The following is a 13,372-nucleotide window of genomic DNA, read 5'->3' on the forward strand; positions in this document are numbered from 1 at the left end:
CGTAATCACTCTACTCAGTAATGCGTTTGAATCTGAACGCAGCTTAGGTAAATTATGAAATAGTTGTTTAAATCAATATTTCGTTCTGGTGGACCCCTCAGATTTCGCTCGTGCTGTCTTGGTGACTTGTTTAATACAGTTCATGCCACGTAAAATGCCAATGTCATCATACTAATTTTCAATTCAAAACGCGGCCACTAAGTAAACAAATAATATGAATGAGCAAAAATGTGTATACTAATTATTTCGTTACATTTTTTTTATTGGCAGTAACATCATATTAGCTGACAGCAACATTCAGGCGCGCCAATTTCACACTGAATGAATGATGCTTGAGCGCAGCTCTAGAATCCGAAGAAGTAAAAGAAGGGCATCATTCGGGGTACAGAGCCTGAAGACAGTATAATTATCGGGGTCCTGTTCTACTGCTACACACAAAGAATCATGGGTGAGTGGCATCATTGCTTCAAGCTGTGAAGGGCTGTTTGATGTTATGTTTTGCGCTTCTACATAAGTGTATTTGGATCATGTGTAGCTGGTGAACAGCTTGCTGCTGGGTTCCAACGTCAGGGATAAAGATAACTGTATATAGATGTTGGAAAAAGCATTGAATCACTCTTACCGACTTGCTATATTGGGCACACAAATATGCATTGACAGGAAAGAAACTCTCCTCACAGACGGTAGCCATGGATAATTCCTAACACCAGAATAATGACGGTTCAGGAAGAGCGTCTCACCAATATGAGTGCCCTATGGCTGCTAATTAATCTGTTCTAGTCACATAGGAAAAGCTAACCGGAGCAGCTATAGAATATTTTTAACGCGTTACTGTTCAGTGGCATGTGTCAGTGCGCATGTCAGTTTAATATCAAATAATGGAGTTGAAATGTCCAGCTTCCAAGACTGAGAGCCATTGGACTGGGATTAGTATACTAGGTGTAGTTGTATCTTTTAACCTGGGCCGAATTCTGCTGAATACCCTAGCAGACAACAAAATTATGGTTCGTCAGCATCGATGTTGGATGTGACTCACGGCAACTACGTTTGATATATGAGGAGGCACTAGCGACAAGGCTGGATGGGATGAGCATTTAATTAGCGCATGTCTTCTCCGTGGGAACTTGGGGCAACAATCTGTACCTTTTAGTGCCGTAGCACTAAAAGGGATTCAGCTGGACTCATTGAAGGAATATGAAGGCACATCAGCGCAATAAGCAATGCACAATTTGGCAATGACCATTCATAATATGAATGACAATGCATGGCCTAGTACCTAAATATGTCTGAGTCATGTTATAGCCCATCCGAATTTCGACCTTGGAACGTCCTTGGCCGAACTTAAGAACTGATAAGTATAATTGAGCTCGGTTGAGAATTGACTTGGTCCATGCCCAAAATTAGGTTAGGGAGTTCTCCATACCACCTCGGCTCACTCCAAAAATGGATTTGTCCCACCACCAAAATAGATTTTGCCCAGTTGGAGATTTCAGCTGATCTACGTTTAAAACCAAATAGCAAGGAGAGATAAGAATGCCTTCCTGAACATACAGTGTCAAGCAGTTGAGGACAACAGCCAATTAAGGAACACAAGAGCTCTGTATAAGACAATCAAAGATATCAAAGGAAGCTTCTGTGCTAAGCTGGGCGTGATAAAGGACAAACGAGGCAAGGACCTCACTGAAGCCTCAGAGATAAAGAAGAGGTGGCAGGAATACACAGAAGAACTGTACAAGAAGGACCCGGATGTGCAAACCCAACATCTACGTTTAAAACCAAATAGCAAGGAGAGATAAGAATGCCTTCCTGAACATACAGTGTCAAGCAGTTGAGGACAACAGCCAATTAAGGAACACAAGAGCTCTGTATAAGACAATCAAAGATATCAAAGGAAGCTTCTGTGCTAAGCTGGGCGTGATAAAGGACAAACGAGGCAAGGACCTCACTGAAGCCTCAGAGATAAAGAAGAGGTGGCAGGAATACACAGAAGAACTGTACAAGAAGGACCCGGATGTGCAAACCCAACATAGGACGGTTGTGATTACTGATCTCGAGCCGGGCATCCTGAAGAGTGAAGTTGAATGGGCCTTAGCCAGCCTTGCTAAGAACAAAGCTAGCGGAATTGATGGTATTCCAGCTGAGTTGCTCCAAAACCTCAACCACGACGCTGTTAACACACTGCATACATTATGTCAAAAGATTTGGACAACCCTGCAGTGGCCACAGGATTGGAGGAGGTCAGTTTACATCCCTATTCCAAAGAAAGGCAGTGCCAAAGATTGTTCCAACTACCGCACGATCGCGCTTATTTCGCATGCTAGCAAGGTGATGCTAAAAATCCTGCAAGGTAGGCTGCAGCAGTATGTGGATCGGGAGCTTCCGGACGTGCAAGCTGGGTTTCGCAAGGGCAGAGGAACTAGAGACCAAATTGCCAACCTTCGCTGGATCATGGAAAAAGCAAGAGAGTTCCAGAAACCCATTTACTTCTGCTTTATTGATTATGCGAAAGCGTTTGACTGCGTAGATCACAGCAGATTGTGGCAAGCTCTCCAAGAGATGGGAGTTCCAATTCACCTCATCTGTCTCCTCAGGAACCTTTATGAAGGGCAAGAGGCCACTGTCAGAACTGGGCATGGTCTCACTGATTGGTTTCCGATTGAGAAAGGGGTGAGGCAAGGCTGCATACTGTCGCCCTGCCTATTTAACCTATATGCAGAGTGCATCATGAGGAAGGCCGGTCTGGACGAGTCTTCAGCTGGAGTGAAGATTGCTGGAAAACGTATTAACAACCTTAGATATGCGGATGATACCACTTTAATGGCAGAAAGTGAAGTGGAACTCAAGAGACTTCTGATGCGCGTACAAGAAGAGAGTGAGAAGTTTGGGCTTAAACTGAACATTAAAAAGACGAAGATCATGGCATCATGCCCTATCAAGTCCTGGAGCATCAATGGACAAGAAGTGGAAGCTGTGACAGATTTTCTGTTCTTGGGCGCCAAGATTACCTCGGAAGGAGACTGCAGCCATGAAATTAGGAGACGCCTGCTTCTGGGAAAGAGAGCAATGGTTAGCCTTGACCGCCTAGTAAAGAGCAGAGACATTAGTCTGCCAACCAAGATCCGTATAACCCGTGCTATGGTCTTTCCAGTTGTGATGTATGGATGCGAGAGTTGGACTGTGAAAAAGGCTGACCGCCGAAGAATTGACGCGTTTGAATTGTGGTGCTGGCGAAGACTCTTGAGAGTTCCTTGGACTGCCAGAAGATCAAATCAGTCGATATTGTCGACCATAAACCCTGACTGCTCATTGGAGGGTCAAATTCTAAAGTTAAAGCTCAGCTACTTTGGTCATCTGATGAGAAGAGAGGAGTCGCTGGAGAAAGATTTGATGTTGGGAAAGGTTGAGGGTCGCCGGAGAAGGGGTAGGCAGCGAACGCGATGGTTAGATGGCATTCTCGAGGCATTGCAGATGAAGCTATGTGATGTTAAGAAGATAGTGAGAGACCGGAAAGCGTGGCGTGACATGGTCCATAGGGTCACGAAGAGTCGGACACGACTGAACGCCTGAACTGAACTGAACGTTTAAAACCAACTTGGCGACTCTCAAAACTAATTCGGCCTCTTTTAAAAATTTTGCGTTGCCCATCTACAAATTGACTTCGCCCTATTTAAAATTTAGATATGTGCTCAATCGATTTGGCTCGCACTAAAATAAACCAATTCAACCCTCAGAAGCAAAGCACTTTCCCTAATTCGGAAAGGTGACGCACGTCCAAAACAACCTAGCCCATCCTCAAAATGGGCTCGACCCATCCACAAAATTAAATTTGCCTGATTCGAAAACTGAGTTTGTGTACGTTCAAAATCGAGTTGCCCCACCCGCAAAATAACATGTGCGTTGACGGTATCAAAGCATTTGCAATATTTAAAAAAGATACGTGAAAAAAAAATCATAAGCACGCGTATTTAAATTTGAGCAATAAAAACATTTCCATTAAGTTAAACCCATCGTTACAGTGCGGTAGGCTGTAGAGACGTTGCAGTCCTGCACAGTGCAGGGCACTATACCAAACTGTCGAGTGCTTTGAGTACAAATGTTCAGGAATCTTTGACTGAAGCATGGCTTCCCATTCGAAAATCTATTATCTCTGGGCCACTTGCAGCTTTGTTCTTAAGGGGAGCGACAGAGGGTTGGTTGAGTGCTCGAATGCGATTGAATACATTGCCAAGTTCGTCCTGAGTGTGTGCGAAAAAGTTGTTTGATGATGTTTTTCTTTTGATACATTATTTCAGAGGAAGAGAAAGGTGAATACGATGCTCCGGAGAAAGGTAAATACTGAGTGTTACTGCTCTTTTACCGTGCATGATATTTTAAAGCAAATGACAATGGTGACCGGACATGCAGGGTACCTCAACAATTCCTGGATTGACATCATGGAATGGCAAATATTTGTAATATTTTTGTGTGCAGGAGGCTCTAATAGATTTGTTCTATCCATGGCAGCGATTCACAAACTTAAATATGTTTCTTCAAAGCAGTGTGGTTTCCCTGCCACCATGAGTTCAGCGTAGTATCTGATCAGAGACCTTTTCTTTCTAAAGTAGAAGGCAGCTTACAAAGGCGAAGGGATGGGCTTCTTGTGAGAAACTAAGACCTATTACATTCGTTTATTTTTAGCACCTACGGAAGAAATGTAAGTGTTGTTTCTGCAATTCGCAAATTTTGTTTCCGCCTGTTTCTTATCCCTTCTGTTTATTGATCTGCGCAACACCATTTCTCCTGTTTTGTTATTAGTATCTGCTTAATGTGGCGCACGATAGAAGGCCGGACATATCCGATGCTATGGCTTAATAGCGATGTAATAATGAGGCACGCGTGTAACCTCGTGTACCTGAATTGCGTGTACTAAATTACGGGCGTATGTTGGCCATTCGTTTACCCATGCAGGTGGAGATCATTCCCGAATGGATAATGAGTGAATTACGTACAAACAGCTTTTTATTAGGGCACATTTCTCCAGCGAAATTATTTCAGCTGGGTGAACGCTTGCATCATACCTGGAGGGCGAAAACATCTAGAGGGATGTCCGTTGAATATCATCCTTTCCTTTTGGTGATTCTTGTGAGCTCAATGATATTCTGTACTTTGTTTGCCTACCTGCAGTGAAGGGACGGCGCTGAAGGGAACGTTACCGGGAATGGCGGGGGCGTTGCCGTCGGCATTCGCCATGCACTGCGACAAACTGGTCACTTCTGACGTCTGCTGGAGCACCCCATAGAGACGGCCGAAGAAGTTGCTATAGCGCTCGCTTGCGCTGGGACGGAAGCAAAATTTGTAGCCAGCGATAGTAAAACTGCTATCTGGAATTTCATGAAAGGCAGAATCTCGCCGGAAGTGGCGAGGATCCTGGCCGGCAAAGAGTTGACCCGAAAAGTCAACGTAATATGAACCGCGGCGCACGCGTCGGTTCCTGGCAATGAAGCGGCACGCGAGTTAGCTTGAGCTATCTACTTCGGGGTAACCGTAGAACCGCCGGATTGCCAGAATCTAGATGAACGCGCGCAAACATATTGTGAAATCGTTGAGAATTATAGATTAAACAGAAAACTACTGCCACCACCGGATAAGACACTAATAGAGAGGCGACCGCATGGCGGCGACTGCAAGCTGGAAATTTCGTTAATCCAGTATTGGCCATTCACATACTACCAGGGGAACAGGAAAATGATCTTTATAAAGCATGAGGGGAGAGGGGTACTCTCGACCACATTATATGGAAATGCGTCGACTCCCCTGGAGTCGAGGAAAATATCAATAGCAGAGAGAGTTGGCAAGCCCTACTGCGGAGCGAAGACCCCACTCGGCAGCAACAAGCCGTTCGCCTGGGGGCCGAGGCCGCGAAGAGACAAAATCTCTTTGTTAGCCTTTAGTCGCGGAGGATCCAGCCCCCATCCCCTCGGTCTGCGTTCCGGGGGTGGGGAGTAATTAGGGGCCTCTATATAAGGTGGACAATAAAAGTTGTCATCCATCCATCCATCCATCCATCCATCCATCCATCCATCCATCCCCTGGCAAACACGGACGACAACGCCTCCGCCATGCCCGATGACGATCCTTCCAACGCCGTCTCCGCGCTCTTCCTTCGCCTTCATCAGTTCTCGGCGGCTGATCCTCAGCTTTGGCTAGGCCAGGTAAACAGCCAGTTAAATATCACAGGGATTAGGTCCGGGTCACCCGTTAGTTGGGGCAGCCTATTTACGAAGCCGACTCGAATAAGACAATAGCTGATTCATTGGCTTTGGCTAGGCCAGGTAAACAGCCAGTTAAATATCACAGGGATTAGGTCCGGGTCACCCGTTAGTTGGGGCAGCCTATTTACGAAGCCGACTCGAATAAGACAATAGCTGATTCATTGGCTGAAGTGTTATGACATGCTGTGGTGCTTTGAGCCAGCCATAACTGAACGGCGTGAAAACGGCGCTCAGTTTGGTTGCACCTCGACGTCATCGGTGGCTGATGCGCTTAGGTCGCGCGAGAGTGGTGTTGCTGCTTCATATTTCCTGCATTGCGCCATTTTGTATGAATACATATTAGAACTGAAGACCCGCAAAATGGAGCGGATTGTTCTAATAAACACCGTTTTAGGTATTAAATCCGTTTTCACACAGTCGATGTAATCGAATAGGGCACGTTTAAGTCTTTTTCTAGCCCCATTTGCGAAAGTAACGTTCACCGAAATAAATCTAAATCGTCAACCTTGCATTCAAGAGTACTAAGCAAATAAGGGGACATTTAGACTCTTAAGATATGCCTTAACGGTATGATGCGATATCAGCTTGTTGCCCTCTCGGGTGATTCCGCGTTGAGAAATCGATGTGCAAGATTTCACTAGTAAACACCCTCGATCTTTATGCACTAGAAGACGGAGGCGCCATCTGTTTTGGAAACAGCGAATCAAAGCTCGGTGTTGCGGTGGCTATGGTGGCCAGAAGGGCCTTCGCATGCCGGAGCAATATATGACACCTGGCACGTATTTGACTTTTTAAACCTCCCTCTCAAGAAACAGTACAGCGCTGGCTTTTCAGCATCGTTTTAACGCAGTTGTCGGCGGTGTCGCTCATGTGCATGCACCAATATATTTCTTGTTCGCCTCCAAAGAAGCGGGACAAAGGCTGATTTAATCTGAAAAGAAGGGCTCACATTAAAAGTCTGAAAGCTAACGTGGACAGTATGAACAACCCTAGCACCGTTCGCCGTTGTCAGCAGTGGTCATAGTGAGGCAACCACGCACAAAACTGACTGTCAACTGAATGCCGTTTGTGACGCTCGGGTCCTGTTCCCAGTGGGAGGGTATAAAGGTTTCTGGACTCAATAACAGGAATCCACTGATTTTTCTTTTTTGTTTGCATCATGTATAATACACGATATTACAAAAGACGACTCAGGGTACAGTGACAAGGCACGCCGAAGTAAGGGGGCCTATCTCACACAGCACAAGTGCTGGCGCCGCTCTATTTTTTCATAAACTACGGCATGGAGCTTCGTGCTTGCTAGTCTGTTATGATAATGTCTTGATACACAAGATGTCTGTGTACCATTCCGTTCAGGTCAACGCTCCTGATCAACTGCCTAGTTAGATCGCTAAAGTTTCCTTCGTAGTTTCAAGACTAATATTTTTTGAAGTCATGCGCAACAGTATCAATGGAATTTTTTATCTGATCTCTGGATTAAGGTCGGAATCATCCGCCGCGAACCTTATAGTTGCCTTCTGCTGCCTCTCGATGCTGGGCCTGGCCGTCTTACTCTACCTCTGGGGCGGCACAGGTGCGTATTTCTGCACTGTTTACCTACAGCACGTGATAAAAAAGAGGACGAGACGCTAGTGCCGTGGGCCACTAATTGCATCCTGCGTCTGAACTTCTGAGGAGAAAGAAAAGTGAAAGGTGAAAGTACCACACGTCAGAGGAAATTATCTGGGGAATAAAACTTTAGTGAATACATCATCGATTGGAATTTATTATAAACTCCTTTTTTCCGCGCAAATCAAATGTATTTCACACTGTGGATTTCTGTATAATTGGTAGCCCTCTTCCCGTTTCTGCAGTAGCCGGCATGCGCCTGAAGAAAGCCTATACCTGTCAGTATGTACACTCAAAGAGGTCGTTGGCTCCTTATGAGGGCTCAGTTTTGTTGCCTCAATGTAAGCCTGGTGCCTATAATAATGTCGTCCTTATCATGAAATATTCTTGAGAGACATCATTAGTTTTAGTGCTGACTTTGGTGTTTATATGTCGCTATGCTAGAAAACAAATTGTGAACGACAACGACAGGGCAATTGTAAGCTTGAAGTACCGAACTCAAATGCTGGGTCAGGAGCACGAAAGAAATATATCGTCCTCAAAAGGCTTCTGGAAGCTAGAGAAGCCACCGACGGTGCGCAAAATGACCTCTTGAATGGACCTAGACACTGAACGCCCCTCTTTCAATGCTGTGGTGGAAAAGGCTGAAAGACGAAACCCTGTCCTCCACAATCCCATTTTATCTTCAAGCTACCGCGGCCGCCCTTTAATAACTCTTAATAATAGGCGTATCTGAATTGGACGTTAAACGGCATCTTCTCAGAGCATGCTTTCAATTGAAGTTCAGCGTTCGACCCTTGTCTGTCTCCTCTTTTAGTCCTGTCCTTAATTTTGCGCTGAAAAAATATGCACTCTAGTTAAAAAATAGTTTTGGTGCCCGACAGTTCTATACTGCGGGAAAGTGTTTTTTGTTTTAGTCAGTCTAAGCTGAATAGAGACCATAATGTTTAAAAAGGCCAATTCGTTTTTCATGTTGGGTCCATGTGGTTCCTTAGCAGTAATCCTTGTGCTTGGTGACTTAGGCGCGGCTTTCAAGGTTCCATGGGGAGCGACCACTGGCTATTGGCGAGCGATCCGCATCATGTGTCGCATATCGTAACCTAAGTAGCCGGTGCCTGCAGCGAATGACGGATGCTTTCTTCGACGTTCGAACGTGCTACTTTATCAATAGCAGCATCTCAGCTTTGTGTGAGGTTGCCGTTTCGTCCACGTTTTGCCAAATCATCCAGATAATAACTTCCAATAGAATGCGAACCCTGACACTCATATTCACGGTGCTTGAAGTGGGTGTACGTTCAGTACCGTGTTTTTTGTGTTCGTCACTGACACTACTTCTTTCGCGAGTGGCTTAGTTCATCGCAGAAACAGCTTCGTCTGGAACGCCGTTGTGCCTCATGTCGCATTTCTTGCGATACCTTATGTCGGATAAGTGTTTTGGTGGCTGTATCACACAGCTTGCGACTGTCATTGAGCTTAAGCGGGTACATACGCTGCCTGTGTGTCCCAAGTGTTTCTCTACGTAATCATGCTCCTTCTTGACCCTAACGCCATTAAGTGAGTACCTTAACGCAGCTGTACCTTTCTTTGCAGCGTTCGCGTCACCTCTGAAACGTGGCAGTGACCAGGAGGAAAAGCAAACAGACACGTTTACTGGTTACGGTCAAGGTAGGAACTGCTACCACAGTCAATCGTACTGATGGGGCGCAGTGTGAGTTGCGTGACTTCGCGTGTCCCGCTTAGAAGTCGCGCATTTAGGAGTGAAACGTATAGCCACAAAACAAATTCCTCAACGACCAGCATCGGAGCAGATATGGGAAGAAATATATATATTGCGGTCTTGTGGCTCATGATGCCAGGACCTATAATGGTATTATGTACTTGCATAGAAGTTGCCGCATGGTGGAAGTAGGTATGCACAGGCTGGAATTTGTACTGCGCCACTGAAGTTTTAGTGATTACATAGAATGCCTTCATGGTATCATTGCTTAACGTCAACATCATGATATGTAGTAGCAGGAAATAATGCATGGTGTCAAATGAATGAAAAAAAAAAACAACATTTTCGAGCACTGGCCGCAGCCTTCAACTCTGTGTCTCGTAACAAACAAGGTTGGTTGCTAATTTTGTGTGTGTGCATGGTAGCAAACAATAATCCACACCACACTACACTAGCTGTGCAGTCGTCTAGGGTAAATACTACAAGCTCGCGCCCGTACTAAGGTGTTGCATGGCGCAATAACCTCATGTAGACTTCTTCATAAAATACAATTCAAAGGTAATACAAAACCCAAACATTATCATAAAGTGTCGTACAAAATATATGACAACATATGTAACACTATGACATGTGTGTGCCATTTATATGACGTTGCGTGTTAAACACTGCGTGTTGTTATTGCATCAGCTTTTTTTCAATAAGAGAAGGACTTAACTACGTATGTTTTAGGTGATTTTTTCTGCCCATGATGAACGAGTTGTGCAAGGAGATGATGCCAATCTATGAGCCCTCACTGTTGATCTGTGTTTTCTTGTATGCACTCAACGTCCTTCGCTGAGCCAGTAATCAAGAAGCAGCCTACTGACTTTCCTTCAACAATGAGGACTACTACAAGCAGTGATATCTCGACTACTCAAGAGGAAATAAGTGTTGACAACAGTAAGTTTAAACTGGTTGTTATGTACAGCCTTTATCAAAAGTTTACAGTCCAGGGGGTCTACTTCTGAGCGATATACTATGTGGATCGTAATGCATTCCCAGGTTTCCATACTTGCCGAAGGCAAGAAGATTTTTCGTCCTACCCTCGCCAATGACTAGGACTTCCACGATTATTACAGAAGTCATATTATACGGCTTAAAAGCAAACCCTTTGGGCTGTAAAATTTTGATTAAGGCTGTACATCCATGTGCTATGCGTATCTAAGTTGCTGAAAGGAGCGAGGAAATTCATAATATTTAGTTTTTTATTATAATTGTTATATATGATTTCAACTGATTGTAGTCTTAAAAATAAGGTTATTTAAATTCGGCGGGTTATATGAACGTATCAGCTGATTTGTTTACTCTCGAAATAGAACTGCGAAAATTGAAAGATGTCTGTAGTAGGCTCCGCCCGAAAAAAAACCGGGAAGAGTATCCATCAGTGTGCGCCAGATTGAAGTCTGGTCACTTGCCTAGTACCTTGGAGTAGGGATGAACAGTAAGCGAAATTCACCTCTCTGGTACCTCAAGGAGAGTCGGGGTGGGGGAACCGGGCTTGGGGGACGTGGAACCTCGAAATCGGCTTCAAGAAGGGAGCCTGTCTCAGACGCCGGGAACCAGCTAAACGCCTTGTGGTGGTGGAGTGATCTTGGAGCCGAGGGCCGCACATTCGGCTAAGAGCGAGTGCTCGCCCTCTACGGAAGTCCGAAAGGGAGCTCGACTCAAATTGATATCAGTCAAAATCCTACGCTGCCCACATTCCCCTCCAAAATCCCATAATCCTGTCCTTATTCCTACTTCCCCTTCCCCTATAACATATCCCTTCTGGTACTTCTCAGGACAGATACGTGGCGTCTCCCCGGGCCCGCTTCCTCGGCTGTGGGTCGCTTTAGTAGCTCTCCCCTATTTAATAACCTCTAACAAAAACAATTGTCCAAAGGACCTATTCATTTATATTCCTCATTGGATTATCTTTCTTTACCCGTTATACATATGTAGTACGGGAGGAGTCTGTATGTGGACTCCAACATACTAACTGTTTCAAACGTGACCTAAACTGGGCAGACCGTGCTACACGCAACACGTTTTGTTTCGAAAAAAAAAAAAATGTACAATTGGCCGGTGGCTATGCCGTCCACTTATATACCATAACGGTTTATGAACTGTGAATATAGATCTAGAGACGCGAGTGTACGAAACGAGTTTCACTCTGTTCAAATTTATTTTAGGTACTTCTGCACCCACAGTGACTACTGCGAAAGGTGAGATTGTAAAATTCTTCATTTATGTCTTTTACACATCTACAGCCGCAATTTCAATATTAAGCAATAAGGGCAGTTTATATGATAGTTTATTTAAGGCTAAGCAGTGCCAATTTACGACTTCCAAGAATTTTATGCAGATTGTAACCTATCTTTCACATTAAAAAGCTGTTTGTTTTCTTCCTGCAATATACCAAAATGGTGGGAGCAAGAAAGGAATCTTGAAGTTTACGTTAATGATATCTTTCTTTCGGTACACTGTTTTTCTTGCCAGTCAATTACACTAAGCTATATTACACACTCACTTTTTATTATTCCTAACTGCTATTCGCAGCCTCAGCAGCGGCCGATAATGTTGACAAGTTCAGTAAGTACATACCGCGCATTGCGTACTAATGGGCACAGAAAAACCTCTGCGAAGTATTGATTACTGTTTTCTGAACCTGTCGCGCAGCTAAGAGTACAAAACTGCATTTTGTCGAATCAGGTTTTGTTGCTTGATTTTTGTTATGTTTAGAATAGCTTTTTCAATGATATGTGAGTGAACGAGACAATACCGCTCCGCATTCATACTGCGGCCTCAGCGATCTTCCAGCCCTCCTTTATGAACTGAAAACAGTTGTCCAGGAGAGTACAACAAAAGGAGAATCTGGGAATATGATATACCTGTGAGGCACTAAGCAGCTGAGGATGTGAGGCGGAAAAGTATTCAGTTACAGCAGTGCTTGCGATGAAATACTGAGCTGCGGCCGTGCTGGGAGCTTCGTGTGGGGATTATCAGCATACACTGGAATCTAATAAAAACACAAGGGGCTATCCTACTAACATCCAAGCTGCCAGTTATGTGGCAGCCGTGGTTCCTCATTTCTGACTACATATCCTTGTCCTCATTTCCCAGCTCGTCACGTTGTTGCCGCCGTGCATATTATTAATGCGTTAGCGTTCACCGAAAATCCGGAGCCATCCAACGGCATTGGCGTTGTGAGGAAAAATGAAGAGCATGGCACTGGCGGGCGGTAGTCGACAGCTGACATGGCCGCGCACTGACTGGACTGGGTTGCCTGATGTTACGTTTGGCAGGAGCTGCCAACTCAGGCCTCTCATTTTTTAAAGAAGAGTGATATCAGAATCAGCCTGCCAGCTGCATTCACGTTACCCCTAGGCCACGCTGGCACGTTCATACGACTTAATTAGAGCGAGGCTTTGCCTCTGAGTTAGCAGCCTACGCTATCGCGTCGTACCCTTAAAGTGGAGTTTAAGTGTCCGCCATAATTATATTTATTCATCTATTATTCTTATACGTTTACCGCATTGTGATAGCGGTGGTATTTTCTATTCAGCTCACTGAGGTATATTTTCACCTTGATTTCAGCCACGGTATATTTTCTCGACCTAGTTATAAGGTTAACAATGTTTAGTTAGTAACGTTGCCTATCATTTTGTTTGGCCTCTCTCTCAACTTTGTATTTTTTATTCGTTGGCAAACATTACTGTTGGCCCCCATATTTAGACATGAAAATTGAGTATACTGGCAAGCGACAATGAAATTAGAG

The 13,372-nt window shown here is 44.6% G+C and overlaps 1 protein-coding gene across 6 annotated transcripts in view; it reads left to right on the forward strand.

Annotated features, from left to right (window-relative positions):
• Positions 1 to 341: 341 nt before the first annotated feature.
• Positions 342 to 13,372, forward strand: part of LOC146178340 (uncharacterized) — a 39,822-nt gene continuing 26,791 nt past the window's right edge. For 2 of the 6 annotated variants that reach the window (XM_084579733.1, XM_084579735.1), the window contains exons 1-5: positions 342 to 448; positions 4,293 to 4,328; positions 9,450 to 9,524; positions 10,420 to 10,515; positions 11,787 to 11,819. In XM_084579733.1, the coding sequence (XP_084435859.1) occupies positions 445 to 448; positions 4,293 to 4,328; positions 9,450 to 9,524; positions 10,420 to 10,515; positions 11,787 to 11,819 (244 nt within the window). In that variant the 5' untranslated portion in view covers positions 342 to 444. Of the gene's footprint in view, positions 449 to 4,292; positions 4,329 to 9,188; positions 9,414 to 9,449; positions 9,525 to 10,419; positions 10,516 to 11,786; positions 11,820 to 13,372 lie in introns of those variants that run through there. The other 4 variants (XM_084579734.1, XM_084579737.1, XM_084579736.1 and 1 more) reach the window with 4 other exon arrangements.

Source organism: Amblyomma maculatum, chromosome 9 (assembly GCF_055883805.1).
Source record: "Amblyomma maculatum isolate TAMU_Amacu chromosome 9, ASM5588380v1, whole genome shotgun sequence".
NCBI classification, from domain to species: domain Eukaryota; kingdom Metazoa; phylum Arthropoda; class Arachnida; order Ixodida; family Ixodidae; genus Amblyomma; species Amblyomma maculatum.